This window comes from Bidens hawaiensis, unplaced genomic scaffold (assembly GCF_021521415.1).
Source record: "Bidens hawaiensis isolate Kalapana, Puna unplaced genomic scaffold, B.hawaiensis_p1.1 tig00006634_1, whole genome shotgun sequence".
NCBI classification, from domain to species: domain Eukaryota; kingdom Viridiplantae; phylum Streptophyta; class Magnoliopsida; order Asterales; family Asteraceae; genus Bidens; species Bidens hawaiensis.
The window spans coordinates 359,402-383,629 of NW_027491448.1; the positions used below are offsets into that span (position 1 = coordinate 359,402).

At 38.7% G+C, this 24,228-nt stretch overlaps 1 protein-coding gene across 1 annotated transcript; it reads right to left on the reverse strand.

Annotated features, from left to right (window-relative positions):
* Window positions 1–5,765: 5,765 nt before the first annotated feature.
* On the reverse strand, window positions 5,766–23,657 carry LOC143633180 (alanine--glyoxylate aminotransferase 2 homolog 3, mitochondrial-like). The gene is made up of 9 exons (XM_077101527.1): window positions 23,424–23,657; window positions 10,897–11,127; window positions 9,795–9,965; window positions 7,929–8,072; window positions 7,401–7,574; window positions 7,092–7,317; window positions 6,446–6,559; window positions 5,926–6,012; window positions 5,766–5,836 (listed from the first exon to the last, which is right to left on the reverse strand). The coding sequence occupies exons 1-9, from the start codon at window positions 23,655–23,657 to the stop codon at window positions 5,793–5,795; spliced, it is 1,425 nt and encodes a 474-aa protein (XP_076957642.1). The 3' UTR covers window positions 5,766–5,792.
* Window positions 23,658–24,228: the final 571 nt, after the last annotated feature.

Genomic DNA, 24,228 nt, shown 5'->3' on the forward strand with positions numbered 1-24,228 from the left:
GCCAAAGATATGATAGTACCAACTTCTTTCAATCTGAATCCAAACATTCCGGGACATAATAAGAGGCTACAACGGGTTTTTAAAGGAGCGGTAGGTGCACTAGATGGAACCTTGATACATGTTGTTGTCCCTACTAAGGAACAATATTTATATAGAGGAAGGGGAAAAGGGGATTGTTATCAAAACGCATTAGCAATTTGTGACTTCAACATGATTTTTACCTTCATCGTGGCCGGCTGGGAAGGGGTAGCACATGATTCTAGAATATTATCAGAGGCATTATCAGATCAACATGCGCCATTCCCGTTTCCACCACCAGGTGTGTTTATTGTTTGTTAGTTATTTCTATCTTAGTTTAATATTCTAATTAACTTGTATATCTTTACAGAGAAATATTATCTTTGTGGCGTCGTGCACACACACGAGGATTTATGGCTCCGTACCGTAATGTGAGGTATTGGCTTAGAGATTTTCGTCGGAGACGTGCATTGACCAATAAAGAAAAATTTAACCAGGCACATGCAAAACTTCAGAACGTCATTGAGCGTGCTTTCGGTGTCTTGAAGGCACGATTCCCTATATTGAAGAGGATGACACCATTTCCATTGGAGACACAAAGGAACCTTACAATTGCATGTTTCGGGCTACATAATTAAGAAGGTTTGAGCGATGAGTTGTTTGAACAATACGATCAACCCAATGTGTCACTAGAAATACTCATGTGCACGTTGATGCTGATGAAGACGAGGTTGAAGCACATGACACTGCATCAGATTGAGAATATATGACGCAGTTACGAGATGAAATTGCTGAGTAGTTAATGCAAAGTACCGAACAAATTATTTTTAAAAAATATTCTTGTGGTTTTATGGATACTATTGCACTGTTGTTTGAGTATTATTTAAATTTCAACGTTGAATGACTTTTTTTTATTTAAATTTCAGCTTATTTAAAAATTTCTGTTTTACTTTAGCAGTCTGCAGACGTTAGAAAACAAACAGTTTTTTTCTTGCAGACTGAAGAGGTTTGGTCCACCTCTTCTGCTACAGATGACTGCAGATATGGTCCGCAGAATACAGACATTTTACCTTTGAAAAAACAAACAACACCTTAAGTAAAGATACCCACAGGTCATTCACAGTACCCACAAGAGATACTCGCGGGCCATTCACAATACCCGCGAGAGGTACCCGCAGGTCTTTCATAATACTCGCGAGAGACACCCGCGGATCATTCACAATACCCGCGGGGGGCATTCACAAATGAACGATAGTCCAAATACCCTCCCAGGGGCCGCAGAAACTTCCTGTAGAGGAAAGAAACAATAGAGGACTTCGCACTCATTAAAGAAGGCAGTTATAACGAATGCCCTTTTAGAATATTGGTGAAAATATTCCCTGACAGCGACGTTTCCCTCCTAAAGGAGAGCATGTGATGGCACAACCAATCGGGAGAGGCCAGCTAGATGTTTTGTAACAACTCTACACATGGCTAGCTATCATCTCTGTCAAAACGAGCCACTTTCAATTCAGGTAGAAGGAAACATCTTCCAGATAGTGGCAACTCCACTAATCACATTCCCTCACCCCCGCCTATAAATACCTTTTCCATCGTCATTGGTTATTATGTAAATATGTATTCACCATTATGTTTTATGTATTGGATAATTTGTTGTATTTTATCATTATATTTACATATTATTACATAACGATGCTATTAATATTTTTTTAAAAAGAAAAAAAAAACACACACACTAATGAAAAAAGACACAATGACAAAAAAAAGACATAATGACCTAGTTTTTATTTTAATTTGTATATAACAAATTCATACTCATATTAAAGATAAAAAAAACGCTTGCTATAATGGTGATTTTTTTTGTAAAAATATATATCATATGAAAAAAGTTATAGAAGTTTTAAAATGATAAGAGAATTGACATGTGACTTACATGTGGAGAGATGAAATACATACTATTACTTTTATACATTTTTGTCTTTGGTCTCTAATTGACACATGTCAATTAATTATGACTTTTCATACTTGTTATTTTTGTTGGCCTCAAGGGCGGACCCAGATAGTGTGGACCAGGGTCCCAGGATGCCAATGGTTTTTACAAAGTTCTTAGAATCGGAATATTAAATTGTTTAAGGACCCCATAAATGTCAATACTTAGAACCCAAGTTATTAATATTGGTCTGGTCTAGTGGAAAGTTTGTTGTTTCGTCTTTGAAGGGTCGCTGTTGGAGACTTAGAAGGCTCCATTTTTATGTTATTTATATTGTTCATCAACAACTGCTCTTTCCTTACCTGCATCCGATCATATTAGTGTTAATCTAAGAATCATTGCCAGATTCATCCATTTAATAGTGTTAATTAGGGGTGACAATTCTGACTCAAACCATTTCAGATGGGTCAATTTGGGTTATTTTAAAAATTAAATTGGTTGGTTTGGGTCAGAGAATTTTTTTAAATGAGTTAAAATAGTTATTTGAAATTTCATCTTGTTATTTTCGGGTCAAAATGGGTCGACATATTCAAAGAAATGAGTCGATGTGGGTTAGTGTCATAAGGAAATGTGGCAGGTTTCAGATCGGAACGGGTTTCCGCATGATACAGGTTTCGGCACGAAACGGGTTTGAGATTGAAACGGGTTCGGTTCAGGTTTCAAGCCAACACAAGTTTTTACACAGGACGGGTTGGGTTTTGGTTTTCTTTTTGATTGATTCCGGACTCGCTTTTGGTTTTTGTTTCGTTTTTGTCCGTTTTTTAGTTTTGTTTTGATCGATTTTTTTTATTTCAATTGATTTGGTTCGGTATTGGCTTTTTGTTTCATTTCCGTCGATTTTTCGGTTTCGGTTCAGCTTTCAAGCCAACACGAGTTTTCACACAGGACTTGGGTTTTGATTTCTTTTTGGTCGATTCCGGACTCGTTTTTGGTTTTTTGTTTCATTTTTGTCCGTTTTTTAGTTTCATTTTGATTGATTTTTTTTTATTTCAATTGATTTGGTTCGGTTTTGGCTTTTTGTTTCATTTCCGTCGATTTTTTAGTTTCGGTTTCGGTTTCTCGGTGGTTTTTTTTATTATTTTTATGAAACGAGGACAACGAAGGAAACATTTTAGTTTTTTTTACTCTTTTTGTTTTTTATTTATATTTTGAGCTATGATTTTTTTATTATTATTTTTGAATATTTTTTTGAGGATTTTTTATCTTAACAAAAAAACCCCTTAGAAAAAAATTCAAAAAAGATAATAAAAAAATCATAACTCAAAATATAAATAAAAAAAATTAAAAATGCTAAAATGTTTCCGTCGTTATTCTCGTTCAAAAAAAAAAAGGCCTTGAAACCTGTTCTGACTCGTTCAAACCCTAACCTATTTTGACCCAAACCAAAACAACCCTTTTTTAGTTGACATATTCTGACCCAAACCCATTTCGACCCATGACCCGTTCGACTCAACCCGACCCAACCCATTTGCCACCTCTAGTTAATCCAATATGTGTTTTTTTAGTATTAATGATGTGTTTTTTAGTGTTAATGAAAGCCTCATTCTAATCGGAAAATAAAATCCATTAAAATCATTGCCAGATTCATCCATTTAATAACAACAAAGCAAAAGTACCTAATACATATCAACTATATGTACCAAATGACCAATTCCATTTTTCACCTGTTTAATTTAATTGTTTTGAGCTTTGTATATACAAATTTTATTTTGTTATTTAAAAAGAAAAACAACCAACTCTCTACTACTACAGTAGAAACTCGATAAATTAATACTCGATTATTTAATAAACTCTCTAAGATAATATTTTTTGCCGGTCCCAACTCGGGGATAGGGTGCTAAATTAATAATTCGCTAAAATTATAAGATAATACATTTTTGATAATTTCTTTAGACCCCATATAAAATATAAATTAATAATTCCTTATATATAGCATATTACATGAATGATTTATGAAGGTTTCTTGAAAAATGACTCAATTGTTTTTTGTTTTTTATTGAAATCAATTTCCCCTTGAATCTCGTCTCTAATTTTCCTTAGCATGGTAAGAACTTCTGGTGTTGTTTTCTCATAGCTCAACAAGAAATTGTTCAATGTGATTGCCGCTTTAATAGCTTCGTTTCGCAAAGGGGGCTCCATTGTAGAACTTTCATCATCTTCTTCATTGATATCATCTTTATTAATTCCAATAACGCTTTCAATAATTTCTTGGATCATTTTTCAATTCAACTTGGGAGATTGAAGGTTTCTTTCAAATTGGGCCGTTCATTTGATATACATGCATTGTATACAATAATTAAGTGGAAGCTTGAAAGGTGTTTGTAAACTAAGTATTCTACTATAAATTAATAAAATATTAATTAATATATAAATTAATAATTATTAATTTATCGATTAATTAATAACTCTTTTAATTAATCAATTTTGGTGATCCCAAGTGTATTATTTTATAGAGCTTCTAATGTACTACTAAAATCTTAATCAAATGTAATGTATGTCTAATTCACATCCATCTCCAAGTAACAATACTAAATTGATAATTTGAAAGAAAGGGAAAGAAGAGTATACAAGTCAACCTGGCCTACTTTTCTCGTTGAAGAGAAAGTTTTGTTATGATATTGTTTTTTATTATGTTCCACGTATCGACCCGACCCAAACAACGGTCGACCCGAAAAATTTGAACACCGAAAATATGGGATCCCATTGACAAAAATTCCTAGGTCCATCACTGGTTGGCCTTTATAGAATAACTCAACCATGTCTTTGGGTGTCAACAAAATAGTTTCCATCTCTTCGAACCTTCGTGTGATTTTTCATCAAGTTTCAAAAAGAATACTACCTCTTTTGTCAAAAGTTCTTGATCACAAACCAACGACGGCTCAAACATTTTGTGGGTTTAGGTAAAGTAAAACAGAGGTCATTTAATATATTAAAGGGGTTGGACATCACTACTTAATAGGATTTTAATATTATGATAAACCTATTTTAACAGTATATATTTAGTTTTCTTTTTCATGTTCAAAACCATATTTCTTTTTCTAGCATTGCTTGCGGTCCTCGCATATAAGGTATATATGTGTGAACCCTCGGATGGGCAAAAGTGAAATTGCACTAATTTTGACGTTATTTTACTAATCTCGTGAAAATAACGTTAAAAGTGACGGAAGGTTAATCAGGCATCATGTAGTGGCGTTTATAGTCAAAAGACAAGGGTACATGCACCAATCAGCCGATGTCCCGATGGTTGAGTGTTATGTGCCTTAGTCCAAGGCTTGATGCAAAACTACTATCGAGCCGGGGGTCTCATTGGAAGCAACCTCTCTATTTCTATGGGGTAGAGGTAAGACTGTCGACATCTTACCGTTCCCGAACACTATCATAGCTTTGCTATTGATAAGATATACTGAGTATGATGATGATGGTGTACTTCTGTTCACTGGATGACATTAGAAAACGAGAAAAAGAGAAGACAAATACAAAGACAACGAGTTGTTGTCAATCCAATAACATAGAACCTTTTTATAAATAAAATATATAATAGCAAATAGAACATCCAAGGTTCAGGACATAGAGGGTCAATGAGTTATTGACCCAAACAATATTTATCCTAATTTACACTTTAACCACTCTATCAAAGTGCATATTGCCCAACAATTCAATCACACATTTCCCCATATGGGAAAAACCTTTTATTTAGCAAATGATATGATAAGTTAGACTCTTGATATGTTTTACTTCATCAAAGCTTTTTACAAATTTTGGTACCAAATTTGATGATAGATCTTTAGAGCTTTGACATCGAGTAGTCCATAGCATCCACAAGAAAATCTGTTAAACAATAAAACAAATTTTGAATTTTTAAATATGTAATGTGAAAAATAATTATAAAAAAGAAATCGTATAGGAAAAAAGCACACCTGCATCTTCCTTGGTGAAGCATAGTGGTGGAGTGATTCTAAAAACATTTCCATAGAATCCACCTTTACCAACTAATACCCCCAAATCTGAAAAATAAATAAATAATAATAATAATAATAAATAAATAAAGTTCATGTGTCATTTAGTCAGGAATGGCTCGTGGGACAACGAAAATAAGTTAGAGCTTTAGGTCCATATTTAATTAAGGCCTCCAAGTCCAAAAGAAACATTATATAGATATATTATAATAGGGAAAGTAAAGTGAAAGTAATGTATTGGTATGGTGGTAGCCTTGGTTGTTACTTTTACTAAAGTGTAGGTTATAGGTTCAAAACTTGTAACAAGCATTTTTTTCCCTTTAACAATTGTCATGAAAAAGCCACAAAATCTTGTTTCGGTTTAGGACTCCACATTCGTTAAGCCGACCTTTCATTTAGTCATCAGACAATTGAGTGACACCGGTGAAAAAAAACTTAGATCGGCCATTTATTATTGCTTGTATATTAGATTGAAAATTACCTTTCATCATCTCCATTGTCTCCAATATTTCAGTCTTTGCTGGCGTTTTAAGCTTGCGATCAGTAACAAGTTCAACACCAAGTATTAACCCTCTTCCTCGGACATCACCGATAACTTCAATATATCACAACATAATTATATTTGTTTACTAGATTCTTAAATTTACTACTTTAAACCATGGTTGCAAAAATCGCTAGACGGATCCAAGGTGGCCGACAAGAGAGTTTAGTGTGCTCAGGGAGTAATTGGAGAGTGCTCGGACATGATAAATATAAAAAAAATTAATTTTAGTTATTATATATATGTCAAATATAAAAAGTTTACTGACATTTATAATAATATACGTGAATATCAATATAAATAAGAGAAATATATTTTTAAATACTAAATTATTTATCATTAATTAAAAAAATGATATTTGTTCTTCAATATTATAGAAATATGAATTATGTTAGTTTTTAAGTCAAAATCGGCCCTAGTTGACCACATTTGATCGATTCTTCGTAACTAGGGGAGTTAAAGAAAGTCGTCTCGGCACTACATCTTGTAGCGATTATTCAGGAAGTACTCGGACTTGTAGACCTACTTTTAAAACATTGCTTTAAACTATAAAAATATAACTATGAAACGTCGAAGTAGAACTTACTTTCATGCTTATCTTTAAGAGCAGTAAGTCGTTCTTTCAAGTATGATCCAACAACATGAGTATTTTCTTGAAGATTTTCTCTTTCAATGACTTTTAGGACAGCATGACCCGCAGCAGCACAAACCGGATTTCCACCAAATGTATTGAAGTAACTTCGACGAGTTAAAACTTTTGCAATTTCAGGGGTAGTCACCACTGCACCAAGTAGAATCCCATTGCCAATACCCTAATAGGCAAGATTGTAAATTTGATCCCATTATGCAAGCACTTCAAAATTCGGGTTTGTTTAATTGGAAGCGATTATTGTACCTTTGCCATTGTGACAATATCAGGGACAATTCCTTGGTTTTGGAATCCCCAAAAGTTGCTTCCGGTTCGAGCAAATCCAGCCTGGACCTCATCCGCGATCACAAGCCCTCCGGCTTTCTTAATACTCTTATAAACCGGAGGTAAGTAGTTTGGAGCCAATTCCACAATGCCACCCTCCCTATACCAATACAAAATATATATATTTAACCATATCAAAAAGAAAAGCAACGATTAAAACGTGCATGTAGTGCGCAATAAAGATCAAAAGAAATTCATATTGAACCAAGTGATATTATGGGACAGGCGGGCCCTTGTTACGTTTAAAAACAATATTTCATTACCTCATAAGAATGGAGGAGAATGGAGGGAAAAAGTGTGCCACATGACGCACAGTCAGTAAGAAGATGGATTGTATTTTAGGGGTGTAGTGGTGTAGAAGAGATTAGGGAGAGATGTGTCACAATTTTAATTGTTATGTAAATATAAATAAAAAATTAATAAAATTGAGGTGGGCCCCGAATATTTCACCTGAATCGCTTCAAAAATGAAACCGGCAACATGTCCAGATGTTCCAAACTGTATCAAGTCATCGACGTCTTTGGCATACTTCTCTCCATCAGACCCGAATACTCCTCTATACGGATCCGGGTTCATTGCACGATGGACCCCGTTCTAGTGGTCAAATGAAGAAATAAGATTAGCAACCACCCATATGTTTAAAATACCACCCTTAATTTATATAATAAACATAATGCTTTTTTAATATATTTTTTGTACAATAAGTGATAGTTTAAAACACTAGATGTCCCTGTGCATGACACATAAAATAGTTAGTGTCTACTCTTTACTAACAAATAATAATTATTTGATGAAGACACATTTGTCACTTTCCTTAAGATAAAGGTATTGCCAACTTAAAAATTTTAGAAAACGACATATAACAATGTTGTATCGCTTATAAACCGATGATTTTGATGACAAAATAAGCATTTATGAAAATGGCAAAATAATAAGCTTTACAAAAACACACGCAAACGTAGCGTTTAATGTATTCCAACAGTAGAAACGTTCCAAAATTAGAGCATTCAAGATAACCGTCCAATCAACAACCTCATATCTAAATTATGAGGGAAGAATAAAAAATAAAGTTATTTGAATTGTATTAGAACCTCTATACCCATCTCAAACATCTAAACTTTAGAAGGAAACAACCCTACCGTCCCATAGTTGAGGGGTTATCATTCACCCCATAATCATATTTTACTTTTTTTTTGAATGGAAAAAACAGAAATAATAACAAATTTTGAATAAGAAAAAGTATTATTAATTGATATATACATATATATATATATAGGAGAAGTATAGTTTGAAAACCCTCTTGAGTTGAGAAAACCCTATGTAACATTGTTCTTTTTTTTTGTTACATTAAATATATGTTGTTATATTTAATACAAAACATCAAAAAACATAAAAAAAAATTTGCTATTTTTTTACATTTTTTTAGTAATTTTTATATATGTTTTCAGGAGAGAGAAAATGTAAATCAACTTTTACGTTTTTTATTAACTTTAGTTGTGGACCACAAGATTTAATCTTTAATTAAAAACATGTGGTTAAGAATGGATTTCTAGAGTTTTCACATCTCAAGTGGGTTTTTATTTAAAAAAAACGATGTTACATAGGGTTTTCACGAGTTTTCACAACTCAAGTGGGTTCTCATTTTATACTTCCCCTATATATATATATATATATATATATATATATATATATATATATATATATATATATATATATATATATATATGAGGAATGAGATGTGAAAAGTGTTGTAAACTTGAGAATAAATTTAAAATGTGATCACGTTTAGTTATATAAGGATGAGAAAGAGTAGACTACTGAAAGCTTTTAGAGCATTTCCAGTTGATTCTCCATTTTTATCTCTATAATTAAACTAAAAACATCATCTTTTCTCTTTCATTTCTAATTAAATAATATTTTTTTATACGTTATCATTACATTTTCTCTCTCCTTCACTCACAACCATTTTAAAAAAACATTAAAAAATTATAGAGGTTAACAGTGTGTTTCTTCAAATTTAACCATGAACAGTAACATTTTCTCTCTCCTCCTCTCACAACCACTTATAACCATTTCTAAAAAATAGAGAACCCCCTCACATAATTTGAAGAACCTACTGAGAATGCTCTTAGGAAACGACTTTTATTACCCAATATAACAAATCCATGTGTTTAAAATATGAACAAACTAAAATTTAATGTTATATAAGTTTAGGATTGATAAATGAAAAGTATATAGAAGAAAAACAGCCTACTAGTGTTTATTGGTTTGTTTTTACATTTAAAAAACAAAAGGTATAACTCAAAATATAATTACCTGAATAATATTAAATTTCCAGTTGGACTGTGCAGTTGCCCCCATTGTTCCAGCTGCGTTCCCATGGTACGCATTCCTCAATGATATGATATCTTGGCAACATGTGTATAATCGGGCGATCATCATCGCTAGCTCGTTGGCTTCCGTGCCCGAATTGGTAAAAAACACCACCTGTGTATCATGAGTATTCTATTACTTTTGAACTATTTTTGATAAGTATTCATACCATCTAATATAAATAAAAACTAGGATAGTACGTGGCCCGTGTTACATGGATAGAAAATATTTCAAACATCATATATATATATATATGTAGATATCATAAGAATTATTTACCTTGTTCTCTGCAAAACCACAAGATGTAGGAAAAATATGTATAAATTGTGTGAATGAGAAACTATATGAATATATAAATCATTGAATTGCTAAAGTAATAGTCATATTAAAAAAGGGAACACAAATCAGTTATAAATAATCAGTTGTAGTCGAAATCTGTTTTTAAATCATTTGAAAGGAAATAGTTGGTTATGATTTTAGAAAACATTAATTAGTGAATTATGTGACAATTCTATAGATGGAAACTGAATGACTTTGAAGCTTATATGGACATGTTAGTTGAAGACCATGTGGATATCTTGTTTTGCTTCAATAGTATAGTAAGATTAATCAATTGAATATTCTTTATAGATTTGAAATACGAATGATAATTTTTCATCAAATTTATTGGTAGATTATATCGATTATAAAAAAAATCACAAATACACAGGTTTTAAACAATATTAGTTTTTAATTGAATTAACCTAATTATTATATATGGTAGTAGATAACGTAAGCATTGGTGACAAGTATATCATAAAACACCAACAAGTAACAACCAGACAAGGGATGAGATATGCCAATTCAATCCACACTTCTTGCCTTTATAATATTTATTAATTTGTGGGTCCATTATTTCTATATCATTGCACCAATAGCATGGTGTTCAATGAACCTAGACAAGCCTCAAGTGTAGTTATTATATGAACCTACATGAATGTTAAAATAGATGGTTCATTCGGATATTAAGGGTAGTTTCAAACACTATTGGAAAAAAGTACAATACCTTGAGGTCGCCAGGCATTTTTTCTGCAAGGGCGGTGGCAAAATCAGTGATGCAGTGGTTAAGATAGAGAATGGTGGAGTGCTGTATGGTAGTGACTTGATTGATAATGGCTTGGACCACATCATGGTGACAATGACCACAATTCACAGTGGCAATCCCTCCAAAACCATCAAGATATCTTCTCCCATTCTCATCAAACAAATACTGCATCTTCCCATGCACCACGTTCAACTATTTCATCACAATAATAATATATTGTATATCATGAATCAGAACATGTATTTATATTTCATATATATATATATATATATGAAGAAACACTAATTAACCCCGGGCAGATTACGGATAATCTGGGGGTTAAGTAGATGTTTCCCACGAGGGTTAAGTCCGGCAAAGATGGTTCTTCTGATGACCTGCAAAACAGACACCGTGAGCTCGTCACTGAGAAGGGGGGGGGGGTACCTCCTTGTGACCACCCTCCGGCGTGAGAATCAGACTAGATTGCTCTGAATATAAGTGTATATATTCAGAGATTGCTAGAGAAGATAAGATAATCAGATAATAATACCGTTCCAAGGCGTTGGAGTATTTATAGCCGAAGGTAGGTTTCCAAGAAGGTACAGCCGGCTGAATAGTATTCCTGTTCTGCTAACTGTGGGCTACGCACATGCCGTGCTGGTGGTTGGTGGGTAGGCAGCGGCTAATAGTGACCAGGCCGGCTGTGTACTATTCCTTTCCCACGAACTGCATGCTATGCACGTGCCACGACAGGTTGGTGAGTAGGCAGCGGCTGATAGTGACATTTAAGTAATAGAGCATGCTGCTCGTTGTACTGTTGTCAGTGAGCTGTCGCAGCTTTGGTCAGATCTTTTGTCCATACCTCGTCAAGTACAGTACAAAAGATCCTCCAGTAGCGTACGGACTGGCTCATTTGGGCGGGAGTTTTCCCGGCTTTGGGCGGGAGTATTCCCGGCTTGGTCACTCCTTCTTCAGGTGACATTACTGAATTATTTAAGAGTTAAGTGCCTTGTGCGTGTAGCCTTGCTGCGCGGGTAGCCTTCCCTGATGGCTAGTATCCGTTGCTGCGGGAACAGGCGGAGTACGTCGACCATTGGGAGGCTTTTCCTGCGGGAACAGCTTGCGTACTGCGCGTAAGGACGTCACGTCTCTGAGCATGGTGGGTCCTGCGGATCCAGTTGGTTTCTGCGCAGACGTCTCTCTTCAAGGTGAGTCTTGCGAGTTTAGCCTTTGCGCAGACGTCCCTGTTGAAGATGAGTCTTGCGGGTTCAACTGCGCAGACGTCCCTCTTTGAGGTGAGTCTTGCGGGTCCAACTGGGCTCTGCTGGGACCTACCTCTTCAAGTCCCCCCAGTCCAATGTTCTTCTCATGAATTGTTAATAAGTGAGGTGAACTTTTGGACTTAAGCAAAGGGTTTTGAAAAGGGTTTAGTTTTAAGGTTTTCCATGGGGATTCTTCCCGTGGAAGTCCCAATGTCACGTGCAGAAATTCCCGACTTTTCTGCTTGATCTTTGGGTATGATGCGGGTGGGTCTGTAACCTCCTCGCAAGTCAGGAGCGTTGAGTTCCACTTGTGTAGATTCTCCATGAGGTTTTGGTAGTTTTGAACATAGTGATCAATTATGTTAAACAACCTATTCCATCTTGGAGCTTCAAACAATCTAGTTCTCGACGTTCCCGCTATGCGGGGATGTTATTCCCGTTTCCGCAAGCATGGCCCGGAAGATCCTTCTTGGTTTCAATTCCCAGCGGAGTGCTAGGTATGTGAAGGGTTTCGCCTTGACACTGTACCCGCACTCGTCTTATAGTTATTTTACTTCCAATGTATTCCTGGCTTCAATTCCCTGCGGGTGCTAAGTATGTGAAGGGTTTTGCCTTGACACTGTTCCCGCACCCGTCTTATAGTTACTTGGTTGCCGAGGTATTTTTGGCTTCAATTCCCTGCAGGTGCTAAGTATGTGAAGGGTTTTGCCTTAACACTGTACTCGCACCTGTCTTATAGTTACTTGGTTGCCAAGGTAAGGGGTATAGTCTAGCTTACTTTTGAATCTTTTTGAATCTTTTTGAAATTCGAAGAGTTGGTGAAAGGATAAGAACAGTCCAAACTGTTGAAGGGACGGTTGCGTAGTCCGACGGTTTCTTCTGACAGTTTCAGGACGTGCAGGAAGTTATGGCGACATGACAGTATATGGTCGTTCCAGACGCTTTTTCAGGCGCGTGGGCGCGAATTTTCGGGCGCGTGGCCGCGAAGTTTACGGCGCGCGTCCTGTCAACAGCTGTTGCCAGCTTGCTCTTTCCACGTGTCATAGTTTCATTGCACCTCCGTTTTCCTCTCTCTTCTGCATTAAATTCATCGCATTCATTGCGATGAGTATATAAAGGGAGGAGAGGATGCATCTCAACTCACAGTTTCACTTTCTTCTTCTTCTAAGCGATTTCCGGCGAATACTCTAACTTTTCCGTCGAGCATTCTCCTGAAATCGTTCTTCTTTACATCCTCCACAACATGTCTTCTCATGATCTTGAAGTTACTGCTGAAGAGTCGGACGTGTATTCCGAGAACCCGACGTCCACTTCTGATAGGGACGATAAGAGTACTGCTGGCGAGTGCCAGTGTGCTCTTCCCGTCGACCAGTATCAGTACATCGTCAGGAAGTTCATGCTCGGGCCTTTCGAGTCTGAGTTTCCTGAGCCACACCAGACGGTGTACGATGCCCCCAAGGGCAAAATAGAGGTGTATGCTGCATTCTTCATTTATGGGAATCTCAGGTTCCCATTGACGAAGTTTGTATACCGTGTTCTGGAGAGACACGGTGTGCACCTGACGGAGGTACACCCAATGGCGATCGCAAAGATCCGCCATTTTGAATGGGTGTACCTCATTCTGGGCGTAGAGCCCCATGTCGACCGCCTGATGACCTTCTATTCCTGGAGGTGCATCCAGGGGTGGTATACCTTGGTCACTCGGATCAAGGGTTTGAAGATCTGTGCTACTAAGCGCAGTCTTCGGTCTTGGAAGCGGGAGTTCTTCTACATCTCTGCCCGTGTCGTCCCCATAGCGATGACATTCAAGAACGAGAGAGCACTCCCCATCCTTCACGCCTCCAACTACCAGGAGGCGGAATGGTTTGCCAAGATTTCCCGGATCCAGTCTCCGGTTTACCGCTTTGCGGAGTCCGGGATGGTGATGCTCGGGATGAGCCGGGTGTGGAAGGATGCTGGGGCGGAGGCGCCACAGATTCCCATCGTCCTCGAATACGGTTTGAACTCTGTCCCTTACGGTATGCTCCGTCTTCTTTGCTGATTTAGGGTTTTTCTTCTAACTGTTTCTCTTTTTATTTCAGAGGGGAATGACTTACAATCGCTCCTGCATCCGCGGGAGGCTAGTGGTCCTGCTCGGCTGGGTACTCGTGCTCTTGATGAGAACGAGTTGCCCATCCTTGAGCAAACGGCGGATCGGTTTGAGGAGGCCTACCCGCCAGGCCACGAGATACTGAGCGCCACGAGGCCAGGTAAAAGATTATTTAACCCTCGACCTCTCGATGCTCAAACCTCTGCTGGAATTCCTCTAATCTTGTCATCTTCTGATGAGGAATCCGCAGATGGTCCTTTCTTCGCGAGGATGAAGAAAGCTGCAGGCGGGAAGGGCAAGGCGAATGTTGCCTCCACCGCCGATCAGGTTAACCGGTCTGACTCAGAGACCGAGAGCGAGGAGGCGGCGGGGAATCCTGGTGGTGGTGAGACCACTGTTCCAGAGGTTGAGACAGCTGTCACCTCTGAGCAGCCCAGGATGACGACGGTGAGAGGCGTGAAGAGGCCGGCTCCATCGGGTTCGTCCCCGCCTATCAGAACCTTCAAGCTGAAGAGAACTCGTAATTATAATTTCCATTTAATTTAACTGCATATCCTTCCGCCATTATATTTAACTATCTTGTCTTCATGCAGGCGTGGATGCAACTGCATTCCAAGGTGATGCGGGGAGGAGCACCTCTGGACCCATGACGGTAGGTTTGGTCAACCTACCCGAGGCGACGACCCAGGCGGCCGCGCCTGTTTCGAGTGTTGGTTTAGTTGCTCACCCGGTTGAGGCAACTGTTCCAATTGTGACGTCTCCGCCGGCTGTCAGTGCCATATTCACTGCGTCCTTCACTGATCCGGCGGTGAGTTTTTCTGCGAGTTCCTCCGCAGCGGCGGCCACGGTTGTGAGTTCACCTCCAGTGAGTTCACCACCCATGGTCTCTACCTCGGCGGCTTCAACCGTGCCTCCGGCACCGGCGACTACCTCGTCTCCGGCCGGTTCAGCAGGTATGTTCGGGGCTTCTAGCCAATCTCTGCATCGTTCCCATCTGCCTGACCTCCTGGATGGATATCCGTTAGGTTCGGGTGATGGGTTTGGCGGCTACCGGCCTACTGTCGACCCTACAAGTGCGTAGGGTTATTTTGGCCTTTATATATATATATATATATATATATATATATATATATATATCATCTTTTCCTAACTGCTTTTTGTTTTTGCAGTGTCGGATTCGAATGAGGTGTATGTTCCATGGTGGAACATCCGCCGGGGAACAACCCTTCGGACGCCTGTGGAATACGTCGAGTGGGCGCGTCACGCGGCCCCAAGTGGCGCGTTGGGGGAAGCCATGTCCAGCTACCAGGAGGGTAGGCTGACAAATGAGCTTCGGATTCTCCTTGCCCGGATGCAGCCGCGCGTCGAGTTACTTTGTCGTGAAAACGACAAGTTAAAGGCTGCGCGTATCCAAGAAGTAGCTCAGGCGCGGACACCATGAGGAGAACAGGAGATTCTCCGCCGTTGCTGCGGAGAAGGAGAAGGCCTTCAAGGCCCTTGAGGTTGAAGTTCAGGCCCGTCTCGAGGCCCGTTCCAAGGCTACCCGAGCTGTTAACGAACAGCTTCGGTTGGCTAAGGAAACTGCGCGGAACGCAACCGAGAGGGCCACCAAGGCTGAAGCTGTTGCGGAGCCTCTGCGCGCCGAGAATGAGGAGCTCAAAGCCAAACTAGAGAGGCTCCAGCAGGCTCATGACGCCTTGGCCATGGAAGACGCCAAGAAGCTTCAAGAGATCTTGGACCAGAGGGGTATGCTTGACCATACTGAGCGTAAGCTAAAGGGCGTTGAAGAGGCTGCTGCTAAGGAAGTGTTGCTTGCCAACCTTAACAAAAGTGAAGCCGAACGCGCCCGTAACCAAACTCAAGCTGCCCTCCAGGAGGCTCTGGTTACCCAGGAATGGCTTCTACGAGAAGCGTTGTCGCAGGTAAGCTTAGCTTCATAACGTCTTTACGCTTTTCTTTGTACTTAGGAAAGGTTTTGATACTTGGTATTTTGTAGGTTGTGCATCGGATCTTCACGGACACATCTTACGACGATGCCATGAGCGCAGCCCTCAACGCTTCTCATGAGGATGGGGAAAAGGCTGGCTTCTTGCTTGGTCTGGGGTTTGTTGAGAAGGGCATCCCGCCTTCCAACTTCCCTCTATATGATGTAGATACTGAAGCTGCGTATGACCAAGCAGTGAACCAGTATGCTGCCTTCCCGCATCCGGTGGTGGAGAAGGTGAACGAAGTTGCTGCTGATGATGATGGGCTAACCATTCTCAAGACCTTCCTTGAACCGCCACAGCCAACTGATGGTGCGGGTACAAGTGGGTTTGGAGGGAGTGGTCCTGAAGCTTGAACCTTTAGATCCTTTCTCACTGTTAGGATAGGTTTATGTTTTTGTATAGATTTACACTCTTGTAGGCGGGTAGATACCCGGCCATTCTTGTAATACTTGAATTTTTATGGAATGTATAAATCTTTGTGCGGGTAGGACCGCCACTTTCACTGGATGACTTGCTTTATAGACGTTATATGACTTGCTCATGCATATTATAGCTTAATTTGGCACTTGTTTTGCCGCATAAACCATATATGATTCGCTCGTGCATACTTTAACTTAGCAAATTTCCAAGTGTTTTGAACAAGTTAACCGTTCTACGCGCGGTTGTCAATAGGTTAGTGTTCAGTTTCCTCTATCTTGATTGTGCGGGTAGGACCGTCACTTTCATTTAGTGGGATGACCGATCTTCACCTATAACTGACCTGCGTGAAGGTTTGCCGTTTTTTGTGTTTATGCGGGTTTTGCCTCCGTCCACACGCAACGACTTTTCACACTTATTTATGCGGTGAATACCGGCATATCAGTGAATAAGTTAACCGTTCGACGCGTGGTTGTCAATAGGTTAGTTCGGTTTCCTCTATCATGATTTGTGCGGTTAGGACCGGCACTTTCATTTAGTGGGATGACCCAACTTTACCTATAACTGACCTGCGTGAAGGTTTTCCGTTTTTTGTGTTTATGCGGGTTTTTCCGCCGTCCACACGCAACGACTTTTCACACTTGTTTATGCGGTGAATACCGGCATATCAGTGTGTTGAATAAGTTAACCGTTCGACGCGCGGTTGTCAATAGGTTAGTTCGGTTTCCTCTATCATGATTTGTGCGGGTAGGACCGGCACTTTCATTTAGTGGGATGACCCAACTTTACCTATAACTGACCTGCGTGAAGGTTGGCCGTTTTTTGTGTTTATGCGGGTTTTTCCGCCTTCCACACGCAACGACTTACTTCCCCACTTATGTATGCGGTGAAGACCGGCATATCAGTGTGGAAAGTTTATAAGTATAAATGTAAGATTATCAGCGTCAATGTGATAAGGAGAATCATTTCCATTAGAAGTGGCTCTGGGCCTTTTCTTTTACAAGTTTGGAATTGATCTACATGCAGACTGTGTAATTGAGCTCCCTTCCATGTTCTTGGGATGGGAGTGTCATCGAGCCTTTCGAGCCGATATGCACTTGGTTCGGAATCTCGTTGTTTACGTAGTATGTAGTTTCCAACATTGTAGCTGCAGTTTCGTCCGTCTTTTCCCCAACTGGGGTTCTACACGCATTAGCCTGCTCAGCATTCATTACGCCACGAGGTGCGTGAGCGTCCCATCTCTGACAAATGCTTCGACGATGTCCTTCAAGTCTAAGCATTCGTCGGTGGTGTGGCCTCTTGTCCTGTGGAAGTCACAGAATTTGCTCTGATCAGCGTTGTGACGCTCTTGGATTATTGGAGCCTTTGGTTATGGAAGCCTCTCGGTGTCAAATATTTCGGTGACGCTTTTGGTGAGTGGCGTCCATCTGGAGTTCCGGTTCGACGACCGCATGTTATCCTTTCCGCCTAACTGAGGGTGCGAGCCGGATGAGGTGTCAAAGTTTACCCTTGACTGCCAAATACCTAGCTTCCTCTTTTTGTTTAGTCGGGCGGTAAGGACATTGTTTTCTCTTGTTTTCTGGGTGTAGAGGTTCGTGCTCTAGGGAAGATCACTACCCAGTTGCTTTTCCGTTTCCGCGAAGCGTTTAGCTGCTGTCATGATGGCATCCCATGTGGATGGCATGTCATCTTTACCCGTTAAGGTGCGGATGAGCTCTGGGTCTTTCGCGCCCTGGATGAAAGCAGCGCGAACAAGATCTTCGCTAATACTGCCCAGACTTAGCTTCTTTGTATTGAAGCGCGTGATGAAGTCTAGTAAAGACTCATCTTCCTCTCGGATGCAGTTAAGGATCGTCCACTGCTCTTCAGTATATTTCCTCAGTTGACTGAAGTGTTGGCTGAACTTGTGTTGGAAGTCCGCCCAATCGTAGATGTGGTGGACCGGTAGACGGTCAAACCACGCTCTAGCCGCTCCAACCAGTGTCATCTGGAACATATAACACCACGTGGGTTCCATCCAGTTGCTGACGGTTGACCCCGCTATGAATCTGTTCAGGTGATCATCTGGGTCGGATATACCATCATAAGTGCCGATGTTGGGCATCTGCTTGGCACTTTTCGGGGCGATTGCTTCCGCAATGTCCCTTGCAAACTTGGAGGTTCCCGCATTTGCAGCGGTTGGTCTGAAGGTTTTAGAGAAGTCACGTGGGTTTCCACCCACGTTTTTTGGTTTGAAGGTTTCTCCAAAATTCCTTCTTGGTTGGAAGTCCGTTTCCTTACGTTTCCCTTTCGCCCTATGGCGAGGGTTTACGTCGGTGTCGGATTCCTCCGAATCATCGTCCAAGTACTCGCACTCATTGCTCATGTTGAGCTGTTGTCGAGTGCTTCCGAATTCGTCAGCCTGTTGGAGTGAACATAAGCGTTCGTCCAACTCAGCTTGGAATTCTCTGACGTGCTTCCGCCCACGCTTTAACTTGATCAAGTGTTTGGTGGGGGAACCTCGTCTGTCGTCTTTCCGCCTGGGTATCAATGAATCCCAGGGGATGATTGTTTACTGCACTTGCCCCGGCTCGGGTAACCGGGGTAGTGTTCGTAAAATTTACTGCACTTGCTCCGGCTTGAGTAACCGGGGTAGTGTTCATAATATTTGTGTGATCGCCGGTGTTCCTCCCAGTAACTAGGGTTGTGATTACCGGGATTTCTTGGTCACTCGCTGGCTTTGGCAACGGAGTAACCTTAACCATCTTTCTAGAAGTTTGAAAAAACTGAAAATTAGTTCTAGCTTTTATGCACGAATGGCGCCAATGAAGAAACACTAATTGACCCCGGACAGATTACGGATAATCTGGGGTTTAAGTAGATGTTTCCCACGAGGGTTAAGTCCGGCAAAGATGGTTCTTCTGATGACCTGCAAAACAGACACAGTGAGCTCGTCACTGAGAAGGGGGGGTACCTCCTTGTGACCACCCTCCGGCGTGAGAATCAGACTAGATTGCTCTGAATATAAGTGTATATATTGAGAGATTGCTAGAGAAGATAAGATAATCAGATAATAATACCGTTCCAAGGCGTTGGAGTATTTATAGCCGAAGGTAGGTTTCCAAGAAGGTACAGCCGGCTGAATAGTATTCATGTTCTGCCAACTGTGGGCTACGCACATGCCGTGCTGGTGGTTGGTGGGTAGGCAGCGGCTGATAGTGACCAGGCCGGCTGTGTACTATTCCTTTCCCACCAACTGCAGGCTATGCACGTGCCACGACAGGTTGGTGAGTAGGCAGCGGCTGATAGTGACATTTAAGTAATAGAGCATGCTGCTCGTTGTACTGTTGTCAGTGAGCTGTCGCAGCTTTGGTCAGATCTTTTGTCCATACCTCGTCAGGTATAGTACAAAAGATCCTCCAGTAGCGTACGGACTGGCTCATTTGGGCGGGAGTTTTCCCGGCTTTGGGCGGGAGTATTCCCGGCTTGCTCACTCTTTCTTCAGGTGACATTACTGAATTATTTAAGAGTTAAGTGCCTTGTGCGTGTAGCCTTGCTGCGCGGGTAGCCTTCCCTGATGGCTAGTATCCGTTGCTGCCGGAACAGGCGGAGTACGTCGACCATTGGGAGGCTTTTCCTGCGATAGCAGCTTGCGTACTGCGCGTAAGGACGTCACGTCTCTGAGCATGGTAGGTCCTGCGGATCCAGTTGGTTTCTGCGCAGACGTCTCTCTTCAAGGTGAGTCTTGCGAGTTTAGCCTTTGCGCAGACGTCCCTGTTGAAGGTGAGTCTTGCGGGTTCAACTGCGCAGACGTCCCTCTTTGAGATGAGTCTTGCGGGTCCAACTGGGCTCTGCTGGGACCTACCTCTTCAATATATATATGGGAAGTATAAAATGAAAACCCACTTGAGTTGTAAAAACCCATGAAAACCCTATGTAAAATCGTTTTTTTTGTTACATACGTAATATATGTTGTTACATTTAATACAAAATATCGAAAAATAAAAAAAAAACATTTTTTTGCTATTTTTTAACATTTTTTTACTAATTTTTATATATGTTTTCAGGAGAGAGAAAATGTTATATATATGTTTATATTTTTTATTAACTTTAATTGTAGACCACAAGATTTAAACTTTAATTAAAAACATGTGGTTGAAAATGAGTTTCTAGAGTTTTCACAACTCAAGTGGGTTTTCATTTTAACCTAATCATATATATATATATTAAAAAAGACACATTGGATTACAATAATTCAATCAAACCACTAACACGACCTTCATTCAAAATAGCAATTGCTTCGTCCGCCTGCCTAATAATGAGGCATGTAACATATTGCTAACGTCCTTGACGCGTCATGTACCACGTCATCAAGGGAGGACCAACGTTCTAATTCATTAAAATGGGACGATAATATGGCTAATTTGTATTGTTAAATTGTCCCATAAAAGACACCTACCATTAAAAATCAAAATTTTGTATGAAAATCAAATGTTTTTAACAAATTATAAAGTTTAAGAGTTAAGAAACAATGTTTTAATTTTTTGAAAGTATTTCAAAATATTAGCATACTATTTTCCTAGTCTTTGGTGGTTTAAACTTTAAAAAAATAACATGGATTCAAGTTTGATTAATGTTTATCTATAAATGTGAGTTTGTTTAAAGATTAGCTGAATTTTGATATAAGTGGTGTTGTAGCTTGAAACAAGAATCACTAAACTTAGTTGACACATGGTAAGTAAAATAATTCAAAAGTAATGAGCATATAAAAACAAAATTTTGATTGTATTATTGGTAATAATAGTAATTAAATCATAAAAAACATATAATGGGTTGAGTTATTTTACAAAAGCCAATAAAAATTTAAAGTGTGAGAAGCCATAATTGATTAACATGTGTCAAGTGAGAACCAAATGTTAAAGGGTATAAAAGTAATAATACATATTTCTCTCTACATGCAAGTCACATGTCAATTCCCCCATCATTTTAAAACAGTCTATAATTTTTTCATATGATATTAGTTTTTAAAACAAAAATCACCATAATAGCAAGCATTTTTTTTATCTTTAATATAAGTATGACTTTGTTATATAAAAATAAAAATAAAAAAATTACGTCATTGTGTCTTTCTGTTTCTTGTTGTGTTTTTTTCGTCATTTTGTCTTTCAAATCATCATTGTGTTTTTTTTTAAATGCTAATAATACGGTGTAATAATAATACGTAAATATAATAATAAAATAATAACAAATTATCTAATACATAAAACACAATGATGAATACATATTACACAATTACATGAAACGTAATACACAATGATGACTACATATATAACACAATGATCTGAAACATAAAACACAATGTTGAATACATATAACACAATGACCTTAAACGTAATACATAATAATTAAAACAAAATGATAAGTAAAAAGACAAATGATGAGCACAAAGACACAATGATAAATAAAAAGACACAATGACGTAATCTTTGTTTTAATTGCTATCTTTAATATGAGTATCAATTGATAACACAATGACCAAAATCTATAACACAATGCATAGAAAAACCCAATTGAAAATCATAATGAACAACCAATAACACAATATAAAAAACCCACTAATTTTTTTTATTTTTATTTAACAATATGATACTCATATTAAACATAGAAAACGCTTGTTATTATGGTGAATTTTTTTTTTTAAAATAATGTTGTATAAAAAAGTTATGGACGTTTTAAAATGATGGAAGAATTAACGTGTGCCTTGCATGTAGAAAGAGAAAGTCAAAAAAAGCGGGTTATTACCTTTATGCCATTCTCATCAAATTATTTTCTTAAATTAATCTCCATAATTTAAATAGAAGATTAACGGATTAGACTCATTCTCATCTTTTTCATTTTTGTTGTCCTTTATATTTTAACTTTACCCACATATAATATGGTAACAAACAATTGGCTATTTACCCTTTATCAAGTATAAAATTTATAGATTTAATGTTGTTAATAAAGTTATTTAAGAAGTAATGAACGAAAATTATCAAATTTTGATAGTGAATATATAAATTACTTCACAACTATTATCAGCTATTATTATCAAATAAAAGTGAAATGGGACCTCGTTGCCTGTTGATTACCTTATTGACAAAACGTCATTTTAAGGGAAAAAAAAGACATAAGTTTTTTTGCTGGGAGAAAAAATGTACCTTAAATAACTAGAGGTGGACAAGAAAAGATTTATATTTAAATTATGTTACGTAACGTATGAAAATGATTAATATATATATAGAAATCTGTGATTGAATTAAAATAAAATACTAAAAAGAAGTGAACCTGATATTAGAAATTAATGATCCCATAAATGATAATAAACCTTATAATATCTTGGAATTTGATTTCAAAATTAGTTAAATCATGAATAAAATTTGATATGATAACATTTTTTAATCACTATTAATGGAATATGATACCAAATACTGTTTTGCAAAATTTTAATTATATGTAACACAAATTTACAATCATTTATATATTATTAAATTCTACAAAAACTTAGTTTGATATATAAAAAAAAAACAAAAAAAAAAAACACCGTCTTAGCTTGTTACTCTTTTGTCTTAAAAAGTTTAATCTTCTTAAAGTTAATCTTGTTATTATAAGCAGATGCAGAATGATCCTAACACATTATTATAACATAATAAAATTGACAAATACACGAGAACATTTGGCCTAGATGTAATTTAAGACGTTAAAATAATGGAAATTAATCGGACAGGAACTCACGGGTTTCTTGTAGAAGTGGAACATGGAAGGGCTGAGGAACTGATTACGCTTGTGGAGGATCTCATCGGCAGTGGGACCCACGTACGGCGGAGGAGTGTAATCAAAAGCCGGTATAACCGGGGATTCTGATCCCTCAACCGGTGGTGATCGTTTTCGAGCTTGTTGAGAAAAACGGTGACGACCAAGATTTTGGGAGGATTTAAGCCTTCGTAAGGAGGATACGAATTTGAACATGTTTGCTGGTTGTTGTGTTGTGTTGTGTGATGTGCTCCAAGAAAACAAAGAAGGTGATATTATTTATAGAGAAAGAGCTATAAGGGTTGTGATGCTTACGTGGCACTTATACACGCTTCATGCAGGTTAAGACGATATTTCCAGGGCCACCCAATCACCATTTTCACCAACTTCAAACTCTCAAACGTTCTAGGCAAACCCGAATTATCGGGACGTCTAGCCAAATGGGCAATTAAATTGGGAGAATATGCAATTAAGTACAAGCCAAGACCAGCCATAAAAGGCCAGGTCCTGGCCGATTTTATTGCAGAAGTCCCCGCTTCGCGGGAGAAAGAGTGCCAGGAGGAGGCTCAACCCTCCCCAGCACAGGACATCAATGATGTCTGGCGACTCTACACTGATGGAGCAGCCAGTAGCGAGGGTTCAGGCGCAGGGTTAAAATTATCCAACCCAGCAGGCCAAGAATATACTTACGCTATTCGGTTGGATTTTCCAAGTACGAATAACGAAGCCGAATATGAAGCATTCTTGGCCGGATTGAGAATTGCGCGTAAGATGGGAGTGAAAAACT

Coding starts and splice junctions, on each gene's coding strand:
- LOC143633180 (XM_077101527.1), bottom strand. CDS start 23,657: ATGTTCAAATTCGTATCCTCCTTACGAAGGCTTAAATCCTCCCAAAAT. Junction 6,560..7,091: donor TCTTAAAGATAAGCATGAAA/GTAAGTTCTACT, acceptor GATATATTGAAG/TTATCGGTGATGTCCGAGGA. Junction 6,013..6,445: donor GACAATGGAGATGATGAAAG/GTAATTTTCAAT, acceptor TTTATTTTTCAG/ATTTGGGGGTATTAGTTGGT.